Genomic DNA, 17,068 nt, shown 5'->3' on the forward strand with positions numbered 1-17,068 from the left:
ACTAGTAGCCAGTGGGAGGAGCTTCTTTCCAGTGCACCTGTGCTCTGGGATGCTTCCACCTCCCCAGTCAACTGGGCCATGAGCCTTGCTAGAAGTCGGGAGGCCCGTAAAGGGAAATGGAGAGCTTCGCTCTTACAGGTCCACAACCCCCGTTCATGGCATGGAATGTTAGCCGATGAGACTGGCCCACAGCAGACTGGCCATGGGGGCTGGTGAGCAGTCGTCACAAGGCCCCCACCTGGCCCAGGAGCCCTGAGGTCACTCTGGAGTAGCTGAAGCCACCCAGACCCTCATCTCTGCGACCTTGGAGGAGTTGGTCACGGCCTTCTAGAAGTCCCCCTCTGGAGAGCCTGGGGCCCTCACTCCTGCTCCCCCTGCCCTCGGCTCCTCTCGCCCGGGTAGTCTTTCCACTTCCGCAGACGTTCACCATCTCCTCCCCGGATTTGTTTTATTCCTGACCGCTGTCTGGGGGGCCAGCCCTGGCTGGCGTGTGAAACTTGCTGGAGCAAAACTGCCCTCCCTTGATGTCGCCCCTGTTCCTTCACCTGTGGCCATCAGCACCGGGATGCATTGGCCTGTCTCTCCCAGGAGTCTGGGATCCCCTGGTTTAAACAGGGTGGAGTCCTGAGGAACACAGGGCCTCCGGCTGGAAGATCTAAGTTCACACCTTGGCTCCAAGCAACCTGAGGCGACTTGTTGAGATCTCTGGGGCTCGGTTCCCTCATCTGTAAAATGGAGATAATAGGACCGCCTCTACAGCCTTGTGGAGACTAACGGAGAGAACGTACAGATGCAAAGCCTGGTGTGTTGGAGGCCTCAAACACTTTGCTCACGCCATCATTAGAGAAGCTTGCAAGAGTTTCCTAACTGGTACTCGTGTTTTATCTATCACCCCTCCAATCCATCTGCACAGTGGTCAGACAGACCTCTCCTCCTGGGGTAGGAACCTTCACTGGCTCCCGGAAGCCTGGCATTCACTTCGGATGTGGTGTGCCTTCTAGTTCGCTGCACCTCTTGGTGCTCTGATGTGCTTCTGGCTTTTGTGTAAGACACACACACACACGCTTGCCTGAACGTAGGCTGTGGTGTTTCTGGACTCCCTGACCCCGTGGCCCTTCTTCCGGCTAGGGTTGAAGGATCTCTCGGCTTCTCTGCTGAGGGAAACGGTCCAGCCCAGGACTCCTGTCGGCCAGGGCGGAAACAAAACACCCTGTCCAAACAGTTCTGGGAGGTGATGCCGGATGGCTGATTAGACTGCTGGCAGGATTCTAAGGGAGGGCCCTACCCCCTGTTGGAGCACCAGTCAGAAGCCTCGTTGCCCCTGCTGGCTGCAGGGAGCACCCCTAACCGCCTTGCCTCCTTCCAAGACCACAGATTCAAGTCTCACCCACTATCAGCATCTTTGCTCCAGACACGGAGTTAGCGGTCTGGTGATTTCATGACGGCCAAAATCATGGGCAGGAGGGATGTCCTTGCCTTCCTGTCTTACAGGGGGGAAAGGTAGGCAGGCAGGACATTCCTTACCCTTTCCTCTCCCTAAGGTGGGCGGCAGCCATAGCCCCCCTGCAAAGAGCTGGGGAGGGGCTCCCCCTGTTCAGTCCCACTATTTTTGGTAAACGGGAGTGATCTAATTAATGGGACCCTCCTCAGTTAATGCGCCTCTTCCGTTTCCCACTTACCCTTTCTAAGATGTGACGGCAACTCGTGGACACTCAGTTTTGGAGGTGGTCCCCAGCCGAGGCTGGAGACAGCACAAGTCGGCAACAACTCCTCCCTTTGGACCCAGCCCTTGGGAGGGAAAGGGGCGCCTGTTCCTTTAAGGGGCCGGTCAGGCGGGAGCGCGGGGATTTGTCCGCAGCCGCTTCCTTTCAAGCGCTTCGGGATCCCTGGGACCCGGACCGTCCGAGGCCGAGCGCTCCGGCCGTCGAGGAGCCGCCTGGGGACGGTGCGTAGCTCGGGGGAGCTCGGGCTCCTCGGGCCCCCGTGCGGGCCGGGTTCTCCCCTCGCCGCTTTGGGTCTCCCGCGGGGCCCCAGGCCTCTCGGGCAGGGTCGGGAAAGCGGGCAGGAGGAGTGCGCTGGGCACCGCGGGGCCGGGCGGAGCTGGGTTCTGATCGCCCCTGGGGCGCGCCGTGGGTGCGAGTGCGGGGAGAGGGGCGCGGATCCCCTGGGCTCACCACGAGGAAGCGAAACCCGAGGCCTCTGAGACCACCGCCCGGTCCAGCCCCTTTGCCACCGGGGCCCGCCGATCCCTGCCGGTCACGTCCGGTCTGGGTCCTGCAGCCTCCAGCACGGTGCACCGCGCGCCTGGCTCTGCCCCGCGGCACGTGTCGCGTGCTCCGGGGTTCCCTGGAGCTCGGGGGTGAGGTGGGGGGCTGGGGACGACCCGCGGGGCGGCGGGCGGGCGGACCTGCGCCTCTTGGCGTCTGCGTAGGGCAAGCGCAAAGATGCCCGTCGGGTTCAGGCCTCGGTTCACCGGGGTTTCTGCCTTAAGGCGGCGAGACCAGAGGCACAGAGAGAGGGCGGCGAGAAGGGAGATGGGTGGGAGATGGGATCCTTCGGGAAGGAATTTAGGTCTGGTGAGCGGCCAGGAAGGACCCAGTTGTGTCACCAGCTCGCTGGGTGGCCTCAGCAGCCTGTGACCCGGCCTCGACCGCGGTGCCCAGCGCTGACCCCGGGGAGTGCTTCTGCTCGGAGCAGCAGGGGATGGTGACGGAGAGGCGCCCTGGCCCCTCTCTCGCCGCCCTGCGTGAGCCAGCGGGGTGGGAATGCTGGTAGGAAACACCTCCGCTTCCACTTTACGGGGCCCGCAGGTTTCAAAGGCGCCGGTCAGCCTTGTCTAAACGGGGCACCGAAGTCAAATTCCTCACGCGGAGCTGGGGCTTACGGAGTCCTGGAGGGCAATGCTGCCCCCTGCTGGAGTTTGGGGGACTCGGCTCGCCGTCGCACGGTGAGAATAGTCTGAGGGGAGGCGTGTGGCCCATCTTCCTTCCAAGGTGGGGTTCAGCTTATTCTGGTGTGTGGAGGGGACCCGAGGCAAGTGGTGCTGGGACAGGCAAAGGATGGGTGGCCCGGAGACTGGAATTTTCTCTAACTTCTGCCGGCGGAGTTACCAAAGATAAAGCCTTGGGTATTTCACTCATCTGTGTGTCCTTAGCCTCAGTTTCCCCAACTGTAAAGAGAAGGCAGTGGTGGCTGCTTTCTCTCCTAGGCAATGAGAGGGGAGAAAGAGCCACTGAAGTAACGTGAGAGTTCACCTTGTGCACTGTTAACCCTAGTAATAATAACTAATCTTTTGAGTGCTCACCCTCCTTATTCTCTCCTTTAATCTTTTGATTGGAATTGTGATCCCCATTTTACAGATGGGGAAAGTGAAACTCAGTGACTTGCCCACTGATACACTTTTTTTAAAGATTAAAATTTTTTTTAGTGTTTATTCATTTTTGAGAGAGAGAGAGAGAGAGAGAGAGAGAGAGACAGACAGACAGACAGACAGTGTGATCTGGGGGAGGGGCAGAGAGAGAGGGAGACACAGAATCCAAAGCAGCTCCAGGCTCTGAGCCATCAGTTTGGAGCCCGACGCGGGGCTCGAACTCACAAGCCATGGGATCATGACCTGAACCAAAGTCAAACGCTTCACTGACAGAGCCACCCAGGCGCCTCAAGATTTTATTTTTAAGAAATCTCTACACCCATCGTGGGGCTTGAACACACCACTCTGAGATCAAGAGTTGTATGGTCGACTGACTGAGCCAACTGGGCGCGCCCCCACTGATACAGTGTTAGTATGTGGGTGGAACCAGGACCGAAGTCAGGTGGCCAACCTGACTCTAGGACCTGAAATCTGCCCCTGTGTTCTTCTACCGAGATGTATTAGTGGCTCTTTGTTGAACACCTGCCATATATTGCGACTGGACATAATTCATCTTATATAACCCTCACCACAGCCCTCGAGTGAGGGGCTAGTATTGATCCTTTGTTTTTACAGAGGAGGTCGTGGAGATGTAGAGAGCTTGAATAACTTGCTCAAGGTCCCTCAGCAGGGTGCGGGTGGGTCTTTGCCCAGGCAGAGCTCCAGCTGATTTGGGGAGCCCCCAGCTGCCAAGGTGACTGGGCTGGACTGGATCTCGGGCCTTCAAGCTGGTGGCACCTCTGTGGCGGTTCTGAGGGTCTGGGGACCAGGAGAGGCAGGTTAGGGGAGCGGAGGCAGTCCATCGCTCCCCTGAGTGGGAGAGGTCAGAGACGGGCCTGGGGCCGGGCGACAGCTAAGCGGCATCTTCCACCCGTGGCCTGCAATCAGGACGTGGCTTTATGCTTTCGCCTAACGTTCAGGGTGGCCACTGGGTTCAACCCTCGAGCTTCCCTGTTAGTCTTCTCTGGGGACGGGGAGACCTCAGTTCAGAGAAATCGAATGGCTTCCCAGAGCCAGCCAGCCAGCGGGTGTCACCTGGGCATCTGTCAGCCTGGACACATCAGATGTTTTGACGGGAGTGCAGCCCAGAGAGGGCTGGAAGAGGGGGGCCTGCTTCCATCGGGGTCACAGCTCTGGACACAGGGCTGATGTTCAGAACTCGTTTTTCTCGGTACCCTCCAGCAAAGAGAGGGGTTGACCAGATCACACCTCTCCACTTGCTGTAATTTGGTTTGGTTTTTTAAGTAGGCTCCACACCCAACATGGGCCTCGAACTCACAACCCTGAGATCGGGACTCACGGGCTTCACCGACTGAGCCAGCCAGGTGCCCCTGCTGTAGTGTTCCTAAACCAGAGAGTAGACAGGGGTGTGTCCAGAATGGAGGAGCGGGAAGTAATGAAGAGAACTGGGTAGGGCTGCTTTTAGCTGGAAAGGAGAAGCCAGGATGAGGCCATGCACTTGAGCTGAGGTAGGGAGATAGCCTGGATGGTGCTCTTAGAATCAGGTAAATCAGAGGCATAGCTGTCCTCCGCTGAAAACCCTTCCGTGTCCACAGTGGTCCGGTGACAGCTGCGTGAACATCATTTCCCACCACCCTCTCTCTTGCTCCTTGCTCCTCACTGGACTTCAGGCTATTCCTGCCAGAGGCCTTCGCATTTGCTGTTCCCTACCCTGGGATGCTTTTCCCTAAGATTTTCAAAGTTTACACCTTCAGCTGGTCCCCTTCTCAGGGAGGCGTCCTGACCCATCCTGTCTCCAGGCACACCACCCCCCTCTCCTGCTTCAGCCTCTTCTATCCACATGCACTGCTTTGACATCATGTGCGTCCTGCATCGTGCTGTTTCCCTCGCTGGAACGTAATCTCCAGGAAGATTTCGGATTTGTATCCTGCGGGCCGAGAGCTGTGCCTAGCACATGGTAGATGTGTGATAAATCCTCGCTGAGCAAATGAGGTCAGATTCCAGCTCCTTCGTCTATTACCCTGGGTAACTTTAGCCATGCACCTTAGCATTTCCAAGCCTCCGTTTGTACAGCGGGGACAAAAATTCTGACACTGAGACCCACAGGCAAGGACATCCGTGAAGATGCATGGACAAGTGGAAGGCAGTCCTTAAATGTGACAGACCGTGATGGGGTTGGCCTAAGGGTTCAGTAGAGTCCTGCCTCTACTGTCTTGGCCATGTGGCCTTTAGAGAATTGCTTTGTGCCTATGTTTACCTATGAACTGGGGAAAATAAAATTCTTGCTGGCTGGCGGGGGGTGGGGTGTTCTTGGGAGGATCAAGGGAGCTGCTGGCCACGGAAGCCCTTTAATATCCAGGGAGTAAGTGCAGTTCTCAGGCTTGAGGTTGGGAATGTGTGTAGGGGTCTTTGGGGCTGGGAAGGGGTGCCTAGGAGCTCCCTGGAGGACACCACAAGGTGCTAGAAGTCTTTCCTGCTTCAGGGCGTGTTTCTGAGCCAGGAATTACCTCATTCACAATTGGTAAGGAGAACAGGGACTGATGTCAGTAGTAACACCGAGTGGCATCGGTTCAATGGTGATTTTTCTCAACATGCTGATGTATTGGAGCGACCGGAACAGGATTTCTCACAAAGAGCAAGCTTTAGCAAGCGACGGATTCCTTGAGAATCACAGTCCTCAGGAAGTGCCTTTCTTAGTACATGTACAAAGGTCTCTCACGGTCTAGGCTCCTGCCGTTCAGGGCCCAAAACTCAGGAACCCAACAGATTTAGATAATACAGCATCCCTTCTCACCTCTCAAGACCCAAACTCTGCACCATGTCAACTCAAGGACGCAATAGATTTGGGGAGGGAGGGATGCCTGGATGGCCGCTTAACACAAAAGTTTTCTGATAAATGTAGGAATCACATGAAGAAATTGCAAAGACCTGTCCCCGGAGTTAAAAAGAAAAGAAAAAAAAAATGAAGAAGATGGCTTCACCCTGGGTCAGATTCTTAATTTCAGTGAATCTGGTTTCTACTGGAATCCAATACCCGAAAAGATCTACATCTCAAAAGGAGGAAGCACTTGCCTCCATGGGGGAGGCTTCAAAGGGCTGATTGACAGGGTGCCAATGTCAGAGGAGAATGAAAAGTCCTGGCGTTTTTTACTAGGACCGTTTCTGGTTTTGTTAACACTCTGGCTGCAAAGTTGCATATGTTTTGAGCAATCTGCCCCAACCTTATTTTCCCCCCGATCTTGTTATTTTTTAATGCATTTAATGCAAAAATATGCATTTTTTCTTCAAGCACACAAATATTACTTTGTAGCAGAAACACCTCCATTCGCTCATCCTGAAGCCCTTTCTCACTTGGGAGGCACCCGGGCCGGATGCGCTGCTGGGCATACGGCAGACAGCCTGGCCTGGCGAGCCCTCCGCTGGAGCCCCGCCCAGGGACAGGGTGGACCCTGGGACATCCAGCTCCTATCAACAGCCTCTCTGTCCTCATTCCACCTCCTTCTGGGTTCCAAACGTGGGACCTCAAGGAAGGGAAAAGAAACTACCTCCTGCCTCCTCCTGCCAGGCACTGAGCTGCGTGCTCTGCACACACTACCTCCCTGAATGTGACATGCTCCTTCCGTGCTTTGGAGCCGGAGTGTGTTCGAATCCCAGTTCTGCCACGTCCTAGCTGGACGACCTCGGGCAGATGATTTAACCTGCCTGTGCCTTGGTTTTCCCCACCTATAAAAATGAGGCTACTGAGAAGTTCCACCTCCAGGAGTTGTGAGGATTAAATGAGATAGTAAGTGCTCATTAAACTCAGCTGTTAACTTTACGCTGATGCCAATGATAGCTCGAGTGAGGCTAAGCTGTGATCACAAAGAGACTCAAAATGTGGTGGCTTAATACTATAGGACGTTGTTTCTCCTAGGAGACAGTGCAGATGGGGGAGGTCCAGGGCTGGGGGCACAGCTCTATCATTCAGCCTGTGGTTTACATCTGAGACGGAGGTGGCCCCTTTGGGTGCCAGCACGTTGAGGGAAAGAAGACCAGGAAGAGGTATCCCTAACTGTATTTTAAAAACATTTTTTTTTTCCAAGGTTTAATTCGGGAAAGAGCACGAACAAGGGAGCGGCAGAGAGAGAGAGAGAGAGAGAGAGAGAGAGAGAGAGAGAGGGGTACAAAATCCGAAGCAGGCTCCAGGCTGTCAGCACAGAGCCTGACGCGGGCCTCGGACCCATGACCCATGAGATCATAGCCTGAGCCGAAGTTGGAAGCTTAACCTACTGAGCCACCCAGGCGCCCCTCCCTTTTTTTTTTTTTTTTTTTTTAATGTTTGAGAGAAAGAACCAGTGTGAGCCTGGGGCGGTGGGCAGAGAGGGGGGAGAGAGAATCCCAAGCAGGCTCCACACTGTCAGCACAGAGCCCGACATGGGGCTGGAACCCACAAACCGAGAGATCATGACCTGAGCCCTAATCAAGAGACGCTTAACCGACTGAGCCACCCAGGTGCCCCTTGTCCCTGTTTTAACACAAGGCCTGCCTGTGGCACGTTCATTTGGCTTGCTGCCGTTGGCCAGCTCTGGCTCTCCTAGCTGCAAAGTGAGGCTGGGAATACAGCTTTCAGCTGAGCACACACCTGTCTAGAGCTCTGTTACTGTAGGAGAAAAGCAGACCATATGGGGGAGAAATAGGCCAGAGTTTTCCAAACCTGGTGTCCCAAATGAGGAAACCGGCCTGCAATCACACAGCTTGTCAGCAGTAGAGACGCGACTTGAACCCAGATCTTCCTACCCCTAAACTTCCGTATTAGGCTGCCCGATTGTGCTCGGGCTGCCCAGATCCAAGTCCCCGTGAGGCTTTATGGGGGTCACCTGGGGACTCTTGGAAGACGCAAGACCTCGGAAGGGTGAGGTCTTCCTGTAATGCCTGGCACAGAGGGCAAGTCCGGGCCTCAGGCTCTCCACAAAGGCGTCTAAGAGTAGATTCTACTTCTCACCTTCCTGCACATTTGCGCTCCCCCCTGCCAAGAGTTCCTAACTGTTCTGGAAACAAGAAGGTTCCCTGCATAATCCAACCACCCTTACGGGTTCCGTGCTCTCCTTTCCTCTTCCCCTTCCCTCCCGTCCCCCCTCCCCCCATCTCTTTTGCTGTCCCCTCCCATTCTGGTTTCCCTACAACACGCGCTCACAGGGGCCCAACCTTACAATCATAGCAGAGTGGCAATTCCCACATCTGCTTTGTCCATTTTAAATTACACCCTAAGTGTTTTTCCACGTGGCTGCATGATCAGCATGCTTCCCAGATGCCTGTTGCTGCCCTGTCCTTGCTGCCTCACGTTCCCCTTTCCACTCAGCCCCGGGAGGGGAGTTTGCGAGGTTCGTCTGATCCTGTGGCCCCTCTGCTTACAGCCTTCCTGGCACCCCAGGGGCTTTGGGGCAAAGGAGAGAGGGAAAAAGCGGCTTGTTGGGCCCCAACGGCTCACAGCCTCTCCCCTAGATCAGTCAGGGTCTTGGCAGGAACAGAATTCACCCTAGGTGGTTCCACTAAAGAGACTTTAATAAGAACTGGCTGGCTTCTAGAGGGGGGTGGGGGCAACAGATAAGGGAGAAGACACAGACAAGCAATGACAGCCACTGCCCCCCAGGTCTTGGAGGGAAAGAGGGAGGAAATAGGGTTAGAGGTCCTCTGAGAACAGGTGCTGGGGAGAGGAGCCTGCTGGAAGCCAGTCCTCCCCCCTCACCAAGAGAAGCCACCACGGGGATCAGGGCAGAAAAGAGCACAGATAGCTTCCAGCACATTCCCAGCCCCCCAGCGCCCCCCCCCCTTCTCTCTGGCCTTTGGGCTTTTGTGTTTGCCCTGCCCTTGCTGGGCACACCCTAGTGTCCTTCCCGCCTGGCTAACCCCCACGTCTGCAGTCTAGTTTCCGCGCTCCTTCTCTGCGGCCCCACCGCGGGCCTCTGCTTCCCCCCACACAGCCCACGCCTCTGCCCCGGCTCTGTACTGACTTCCTCCAAGGCTGCCGGTCTTTTAAACCTTTAGGCGCTCAGCAAATAGTGATGAGGAGCAGGTGAGTGAAGCGTTAGCCTTGGGTGCAGAAATAAATGCGGGGGAGGAGCGTGTGTGTGCGCATCAAAAAACCCTCAGTAATCAAGGTACAATATTTAAATGCAACATTAAAAAAAAACCAAAACAGCCACGGACTAGCTGCCTATTTTGTGTGTCCACCGAGGTCGGAATGGTGTTTAAAATTGGTTTTGACCTTGACTCGGGATCAGAAACAAATGGCACATTGTGACCTCCCCACCCCCCCCTCCCCCCCAAAGACATCTCTGGTCTGAAACCAAAGCTCGACGATGCAGGACTCCCTTCACTAAACACGAATGCACCCCGAGATTTTCCAGTCTAGTCTCTGAGAAATGCTGCTCACAACTTTTCAAATTCAAACGTCCGGTATGAAAAGTTGACACTGCCCTATTGCCCTGTGAAATCTTCTCCAGGACTTTTGCCTCCTCCTGGCTCCTCCCGAGACCTTGCTGGCTTCCTCCCTGCCCATCTTGCCCGTGGGGTGCGGTCCCCCGAGGGCAGGGACCTGGCCTTGCTCTAGCACATCTTCTAGACTCTGAGAACAGTGCCTGTGCTCGTGATGCTCCATAATTATCTGTTGAGGGAGCAAACGAGTGGGTGCTGGAACCCAGGGGACCCTGACCCCCCCTGCAGCAGGCTTCTCTAATGGGTTTTTCTCCTCTTCCCAGCCTGCCCCGGGCTCCAGCCTTGCCCCGGACACCCTGGCCCTGCGGCCGTGCGTGACGCCATGCGCCCTCTGCTCCTGCTGTACCTGCTGCCCTGTGTCTCTGGGCTGCCCTTCTACAACGGCTTCTACTACTCCAAGCCCAATGGCTGGAACCTGGGCAACGGCCACGGCGAAGGTGGGCGGCCTCCTGGATCTGGCTGTGGGCTCCACTGGGTGACCGAGACCTCTCCTGGCTCCTGCTGTGATATGCAGGTTCCAGGCCGGGACAGGGGACAGGGCACGGAGCCAGCAGCCCCTTCCCTATCCGGGCCCTGCAGGGGACCAGGTGCATTTCTAAGATCACTGCAAGGGCTGGTTCAGTTACTCCGTTTGCTAGGCCCTCAGGCTTGAGCGCATTGGAGCCGAAAGCACTCGACAATCTCACCTGTGCGGGACACAGGTGCGCTTAAGAATGCTCCCGAAGTTGCCAGTTTTCCAAGATCCAAATTAAATGTGACCCCCCTTGGAGTTCCTCAGTGGAAAGGGGGTTTGAGGTTAGACAGATGAGAGTTTGAATCTCAATTTTGCCACTTACTAGCTACGTGGCTTTGGGTAGGTGACTTTTAAAAATAATTTTTTAAATGTTTATTTTTGAGAGAGGTGGGGAGGGGTAGAGAGAGAGGGAGATGCAGAATCCCAAGCAGGCTCCAGGCTCTGAGCTGTCAGCACAGAGCCCGACGCGGGGCTCAAACCCATGAACTGTGAGATCATGACCTGAGCCAAAGTCGGACGCTTAACCGACTGAGCCACCCAGGTGCCCCTGGGCAGGTGACTGTTTAGTTAGCATGTGTTGTGCACCTACTATGTGTCAGGCATGCTTCTAGCGCCTTCTATACACGGTCTCATAATCCTCACAAACACCTGACCTATAGGCAAGCTTAACAACCAGCATAATGAAGGCACCAACCGGGCCAAGCTGATGCCGGCTGCCCTTGCAGCCCCGAAAGCAGATCCTGTGGATTATTTCATTTCATAGATGAGCTAACTGACGCTCACAGAGTTGAGCCAGCTTCCCAGGACACGCAGATCTTAAGAACCCATGCTGAGATTGGTTTGCGGAAAGCCAGAGGGGACGAACACTTCCCAGCCCCCTGGTCGTGAGCCTCCCTCAGGCTCTTGGGGAGAATCCGTTCCCTGGCCCTCCCGCTGTCTGGTGGCTGCTGATGGACCTTGACTTACAGCTGCGTCACCCCATCCCTGCCTCCATGGTCACTTCGCCTTCCCGTTCCATCCTCCCATCTCCTCGGCCTCCTTCTACACAGATACTTGTGGCTGGAGTCCTTAACTTAGTCCCACCTGTAGACTCCACTTTGATGTAGAAGGTGACCCTCACAAGTTCCAGGAATCAGTGATGGATGGCTTGGGGCATCCATGACTTGACCTCCCACCCTCCTTTGCCTTAGAACTTATTTTTTGTACAAACGCTACTTTAAGGAGATTCAAGGAAACTTACAAAGGGAAACTTTCTACCCGTGATCTCACCATTTCCCGTCAGTCTCTGAATACGTGTGAGCAAAATCACAAAGAGCTCCCCCCACCTGAGGGAACCCTTACTGCCATTTCAGATGTATCCCTCCAGCCTTTTACATAAGATTAAGAAAATTGTCTTCAACCTCCTGCTATACATGTGATTTGGGAATCTTGCCATCACTTCGTAGAATACAGCTCTTCCCCCCAAGGTCAGTGAGTGGATATCCAGCTGCCAGGCTATTTTACCTGGCTGTGTAGTGTTTCTTGTTTTTTTGTGTGTGTGTTTGGTTCCTGGCCGTGTAGTGTTTAGTCGTACAGATGCATTATGATTCAGCCAAATGTTCTCATGGTCTTCGGGTTACAGCTTCAAACACAGCTTGACCAAAGAGCACTGGGGAACACAAAGGATGTAGCCACGGAATGAGAGTCCTGACTCACGTCTGTTGGGCCCGTTCTGTGTGCCAGGTTTCCCACCTCACCTGATTTGGGCCTCACCGCGGCCCACCGTTGGTACTGTTACTACCCCGTTCTACAAATAAGGAAAGTGTTTGCAGAGTCCGTGGACTTCTCTAGACTAGATCAGATTAGCTTTGTGGAAAGTTGGAGCCGAGATGCAAGGCTGGCTTAGCTGCCTCCGGGCCTGTGGTCTCAAACCTCCGTGCCCACTGCCTGTCCAGGGTTCTCCAACTTGAGTGACCAGCCAAGTCACTTGGAGAACTGTTAAAACACTGATCACTGGGCCTTCCCCGCCCCCGCCGGAGTTTTTGATTCAGGAGGTCTGGGCTGGGGCCCAGGAGTTTGCATTTCTAACAAGTTCCCAGGAATGTTGCTGCTGCTGGCTCGGGGACCCCGCTTTGGGAACCACTGCACCAAAGCATCTGGCTTTTGTAGCCTGAGGTCCTCTGCAGGGAGCCTCTTATCTCCTGCTTGCCCCAAGCCTACCCCCCTCCCCCACCCTGTGTCCCTCCAGGGGTCTAAGTCCAGGCCCAAGATCAGGAGATAGGCCTCTGTACTGGGTCCCAAGTTAAAGATGAGCCAGCCTCAGCATAAACCTGGTTCTGGGGGTGGGGGGTGTTTGTTAGGCTCTGTGTTTATTGGTACCCGTGAGCCCTGAGTATTGTCTCCTGTAGAAGTCCTGGCCTCCTCTCACCTGTGTTTCTAGGTATTTGGGGAAGAATCATGGATGACAGGTGGACAGACAGCGAAGGACAAGCTGTGCTCTTCCGTGGTCAGTGTGGTAGGGAAGGACACTCAGGGCGATCTGAGTCCCAACCAGCCACCTGATATGTGGTGCTCTTATCACCTAACTACATCAGCTAGCTTCTTATGCACAAACTTAATGGCTTAAGACAACAGCTGTGGTTTTTCTGTTTTGCTTTGTTGCTTATTCCACGGGTCAGCATTTTGGGCTGGCCGCCATTTCCTCACAGACTGTGCCTGCAGTCGGGGGACAGGTCGGCTGGGGGCTGCGTGGCCTAGGACGGCCTCAGCTGGGAGGGCTCGTCTCTGCTCCACGTGGGGCTCTCCTTCTCCAGCAGGTGAGCCCAGGCTCGTTCTCATGGAGGCTGGCAAGGTTGAGAAGGAGCCGAAGCAGCGGGGCCTCCTGGAGCCCAGGCTCAGGACAGTCACCTCTGCCAAGTTCATTTGGTCAAAGCGAGTGGCAAGGCCAGCACGGATTCGAGGGGAAGGGGACACAGAGTCCCCTCTTAACAGGAGATGCAGAGTCCCATTGCAGAACGCGTGGACGCAGGGACGGGTGTGGTGTTAGAGCAGTTCTTGCAACGTGTTTATTCCCGGGCCTGGCGGGAGCTGGGGATGAGCTGGGGGTGGCCGCTGCAGGGGTACACGTGTGCCCCACGGGTCCCCATCTGCACCCCACTTCTCCCGCAGGCGTCTTCAACGGGGTGAGGCTGGTGGTAGAGACGCCCGAGGAGACCCTGTTCTCCTACCGAGGGGCCAATGTGACCCTGCCGTGCCACTACCACTACGAGCCGGCCCTGCTGTCCCCGAGGCCTGTGCGCATCAAGTGGTGGAAGCTGTCAGAGAACGGGGCCCCGGAGCAGGATGTGCTGGTGGCCATCGGGCTGAGGCACCGCTCCTTCGGAGACTACCGAGGCCGGGTGTGTCTGCGGCAGGACAGGGAGCGCGAAGTGTCGCTGCAGATCGGGGACTTGCGGCCGGAGGACTACGGGCGTTACCGCTGTGAGGTCATTGACGGGCTGGAGGACGAGAGCGGCCTGGTGGAGCTGGAGCTGCGGGGTGAGGCCCTGAGAAACCATCTAGAACTCTGTGCGTTAGACAAGCATGCAGTCCTCAGGACCACCCCTGCTGTTATCATCAGCCTGGTTTTATAGATGAGGAAACAGGCACAGGGGCGTCAAGTAACTTCCCTAAGGTCACACAGCTCATGGATGGCAGCGTAGGACCTCGACCCCAGGCAGTCGGGCTCCAGAACCCTCTACTCCCTCTGGCTCACACCCTCTTTAGAGGAACTGGCCCCACAGCCAATTAGAGACGGAGCTGAGACGCTCCCAAAACCAAAGAGGCTGCCCAGTGCGAGTGACAGGAGTAGTGGGGACTGAACCCTCCACTCAGTGGCTGAACCCTCATCCCATCCCAAAGGAGTGCCCACTCAGGTCCGGAAGCAGAGTCCGTGCAGCCAGGGTTTCTGATTTGACAAGAGAAGTGTATATTTTTACGTGAAATCTCTGGATTTTTATGTAAGGCTCTTCTAAAAAACGAAAACCCCAAACCAAAAAAAACCCAACAGTCACAAACCAGGGCTGTGCAAACGAGCCAGGCCCTGTGTGCGGGCTCCAGTGGACAGTCCCGTCTCTGCCCCTAGGACGGGGCTGTGCGTCTTCAGACCTCTCCTACCTGTTAGGGAGACGGCTGGGACGGACGGAGAACCGTGTTCAGGCCCCACATCCACCCCCTCCCAGCCCGGCGTCCTGGGTAGATGCCTCATCCCCTCGGAGCTCCCGTCCCCTCCCGCATGAGATGAGGGATGGGGGTAGTGCCTCCTGTACCTCCTTCTGAGGAACTGAATAAAATGCAAGTCAAGGGCTATTACCATCAGCACCCGCCTCCCTAGCCCACCTGGCGGCCGGAGGGGTCACATGTCTCATCCCCAATGGCGGGGCCGGTGGGGATGGGAGGATGCCAGCACCGGCAGGTGAGAGCCCTTGGGCAGGTCACAGACTGCTCGCCGTGTCCTCACACGGTGGAAGGGGCGAGGGGGCATCATCTCATTCACGAGGGTGCCACCCTCATGACCTAAGTGCCTCCTGAGGGTGGCCTCCTGATCCCATCACATCAGGCCTCAGGATTTCAACATATGATCTGGGCGGGGGTGGGGGGGGCGGACGGGATACAATGGAGACCACAGCTCTGGGGTTCCTGCGACAGCCCTGTGAATTAGGTGGCATTCCCACTCTATACGTGGGGACATTAACTGGCTGATCCATTCATGAGCTTAACCAGCTATTACGTGTTTTCAGAGTGCCGGGGGCAGGGACTGGGGTCTCCAGCCGGCTGGGCCCCTGCCCACCCGTTCCAGCCCCTCTGTCCTCCCTCCCCAGGTGTGGTCTTTCCCTACCAGCACCCCCAGGGCCGCTACCTGCTCAACTTCCGCGAGGCCCAGCGGGCGTGTGAGGAGCAGGACGCGGTGGTGGCCTCCTTCGAGCAGTTATTCCGGGCCTGGGAGGAGGGCCTGGACTGGTGTAACGCGGGCTGGCTGCAGGACGCCTCGGTGCAGTACCCCGTCACGCTGGCCCGGCAGCCCTGCGGTGGCCTGGGCCTGGCGCCCGGGGTGCGCAGCTACGGCCCGCGTCACCGCCGCCTGCACCGCTATGACGTGTTCTGCTTCTCCGCTGCCCTCAAGGGTGAGTGCCGTGGCCGGGCACAGGCCAGGGGTGGGAGGGCGGCATCTGGGGGGACGTTAGGACCTCCCTGCCCGCTCTGCCCGCACCTTCGCCTGGAGGTCTGGAGCACCTGCCGACACTGAAGCCACGTCTGGCTGAGTGTTTGAGTGCTTTGCTGCTGTTTCACACCAATCGCTGGTTTCCTCGTTCATCAGACGCGTTTTGAGAGCCTACTGCGTGCTAGGGCCCAGCCTAGGCTCTGGGCATCATAGACAAATGCAGCATCGTCTGTCCCACAAGGAGGATCATTTCATGGGAGGATAAAAACAGACATGGATTCACGGTCACTCAGAAGAGTGTCCGGGCACGTAGTAGGTGCTCAGTAAATGAGTGGGCGAGAGACTCCGATTGGTCCAGCCTAGGTGGGGTGCCCAGACACGAGTGGGGTGGAGCACAGACACGACTGGAGGGACTGGAGGGACCCCAGCCCCACGGCAGATGGGATGGGACTCTCAGAGAAGGGGTCAGAACCGGGAAGGTATCCCCTGAATATCCATGGCACGGCCCCCTGGGCTCCTAATTGCCAGGCCTTTGGAGACTCTCCCCCCGTCCTCTCTGGCTGCCCCCTGCGCTGCCCCGCCCTCACACCCCACTTCCCCACAGGGCAGGTGTACTACCTGGACCACCCTGAGAAGCTGACGCTGGCCGAGGCCAGGGAGGCCTGCCAGGAAGATGGCGCCCGGATTGCCAAGGTGGGCCAGCTCTTTGCCGCCTGGAAGTTCCGTGGCCTGGACCGCTGTGATGCCGGCTGGCTGGCAGATGGCAGCGCCCGCTACCCTGTGGTTCACCCGCGTCCCAACTGCGGGCCCCTGGAGCCTGGCGTCCGAAGCTTCGGCTTCCCAGACCCGCGCAGCCGCAGGTACGGCGTCTACTGCTACCGCCCACGCTAGTCCCCGCGCACCTGCTGTCCGCACGGCCCCGCACCCTCCCCTCTCAGGCTCTATTTATTGAGTGGTTCCTTGTTCCTTGCAGGTTGGGGCCATTTTTGTATTGCTTTTATACTTCTCAAATTAAAAACAAATTTTGAAATTGCTGAGTTTTTGTTTGTGTTTTGGTAAATCCAAGATTCCAAATCCTCCCTTTGCTCTGGCGGAGACCTCAAGGCTCTCCCCTCTCCCCAGGAATCCCTCTGCCCCTCTCCTGCAGGACATTGGAGGTTCATGGGCTCACGAGGGCTCTCTGCCATCACTGAATGTAGCCCCTGTCCCTGCCCTAGGGAGGCCGGCACCCAGAGGGGGCAATGACCCGTGGTGGCTGCGGCTCCCCTCCCCCTCAGCCTGGGGGCGGGGCGGGGCAGGGCGTGGGGGGGGGGTGGGGGCTGGGCACTGGGCCTTGTGGTCTCCTGCCTGCTCCCACTTGTCGGTGGAGCTGCCGGCTCGGGTCAGCACCCCTGAGGAGGACACGGATCCCTCGGCTTCTGTGTGGAGTCCCAGGAAAGGGAGCGGTTTCCCTCCCCAGTGTTACCTTCTCTCTTCGTTCCAAAGAGCCTGCATTCTGTTCTCACTTTTCCCCGTTTGGGGAGCGGCCCTC

General features: G+C 56.7%; 1 protein-coding gene across 1 annotated transcript; it reads left to right on the plus strand.

Annotated features, from left to right (window-relative positions):
- Window positions 1-197: 197 nt before the first annotated feature.
- Window positions 198-16,571, plus strand: HAPLN3 (hyaluronan and proteoglycan link protein 3). The gene is made up of 5 exons (XM_019460222.2): window positions 198-1,945; window positions 10,108-10,281; window positions 13,506-13,874; window positions 15,197-15,499; window positions 16,142-16,571. The coding sequence occupies exons 2-5, from the start codon at window positions 10,167-10,169 to the stop codon at window positions 16,426-16,428; spliced, it is 1,074 nt and encodes a 357-aa protein (XP_019315767.1). The 5' UTR covers window positions 198-1,945; window positions 10,108-10,166; the 3' UTR covers window positions 16,429-16,571.
- Window positions 16,572-17,068: the final 497 nt, after the last annotated feature.

The sequence above is a fragment of the Panthera pardus genome, unplaced genomic scaffold (genome assembly GCF_024362965.1).
Source record: "Panthera pardus isolate Hobbes unplaced genomic scaffold, ASM2436296v1 HiC_scaffold_23, whole genome shotgun sequence".
Classification (NCBI taxonomy): domain Eukaryota; kingdom Metazoa; phylum Chordata; class Mammalia; order Carnivora; family Felidae; genus Panthera; species Panthera pardus.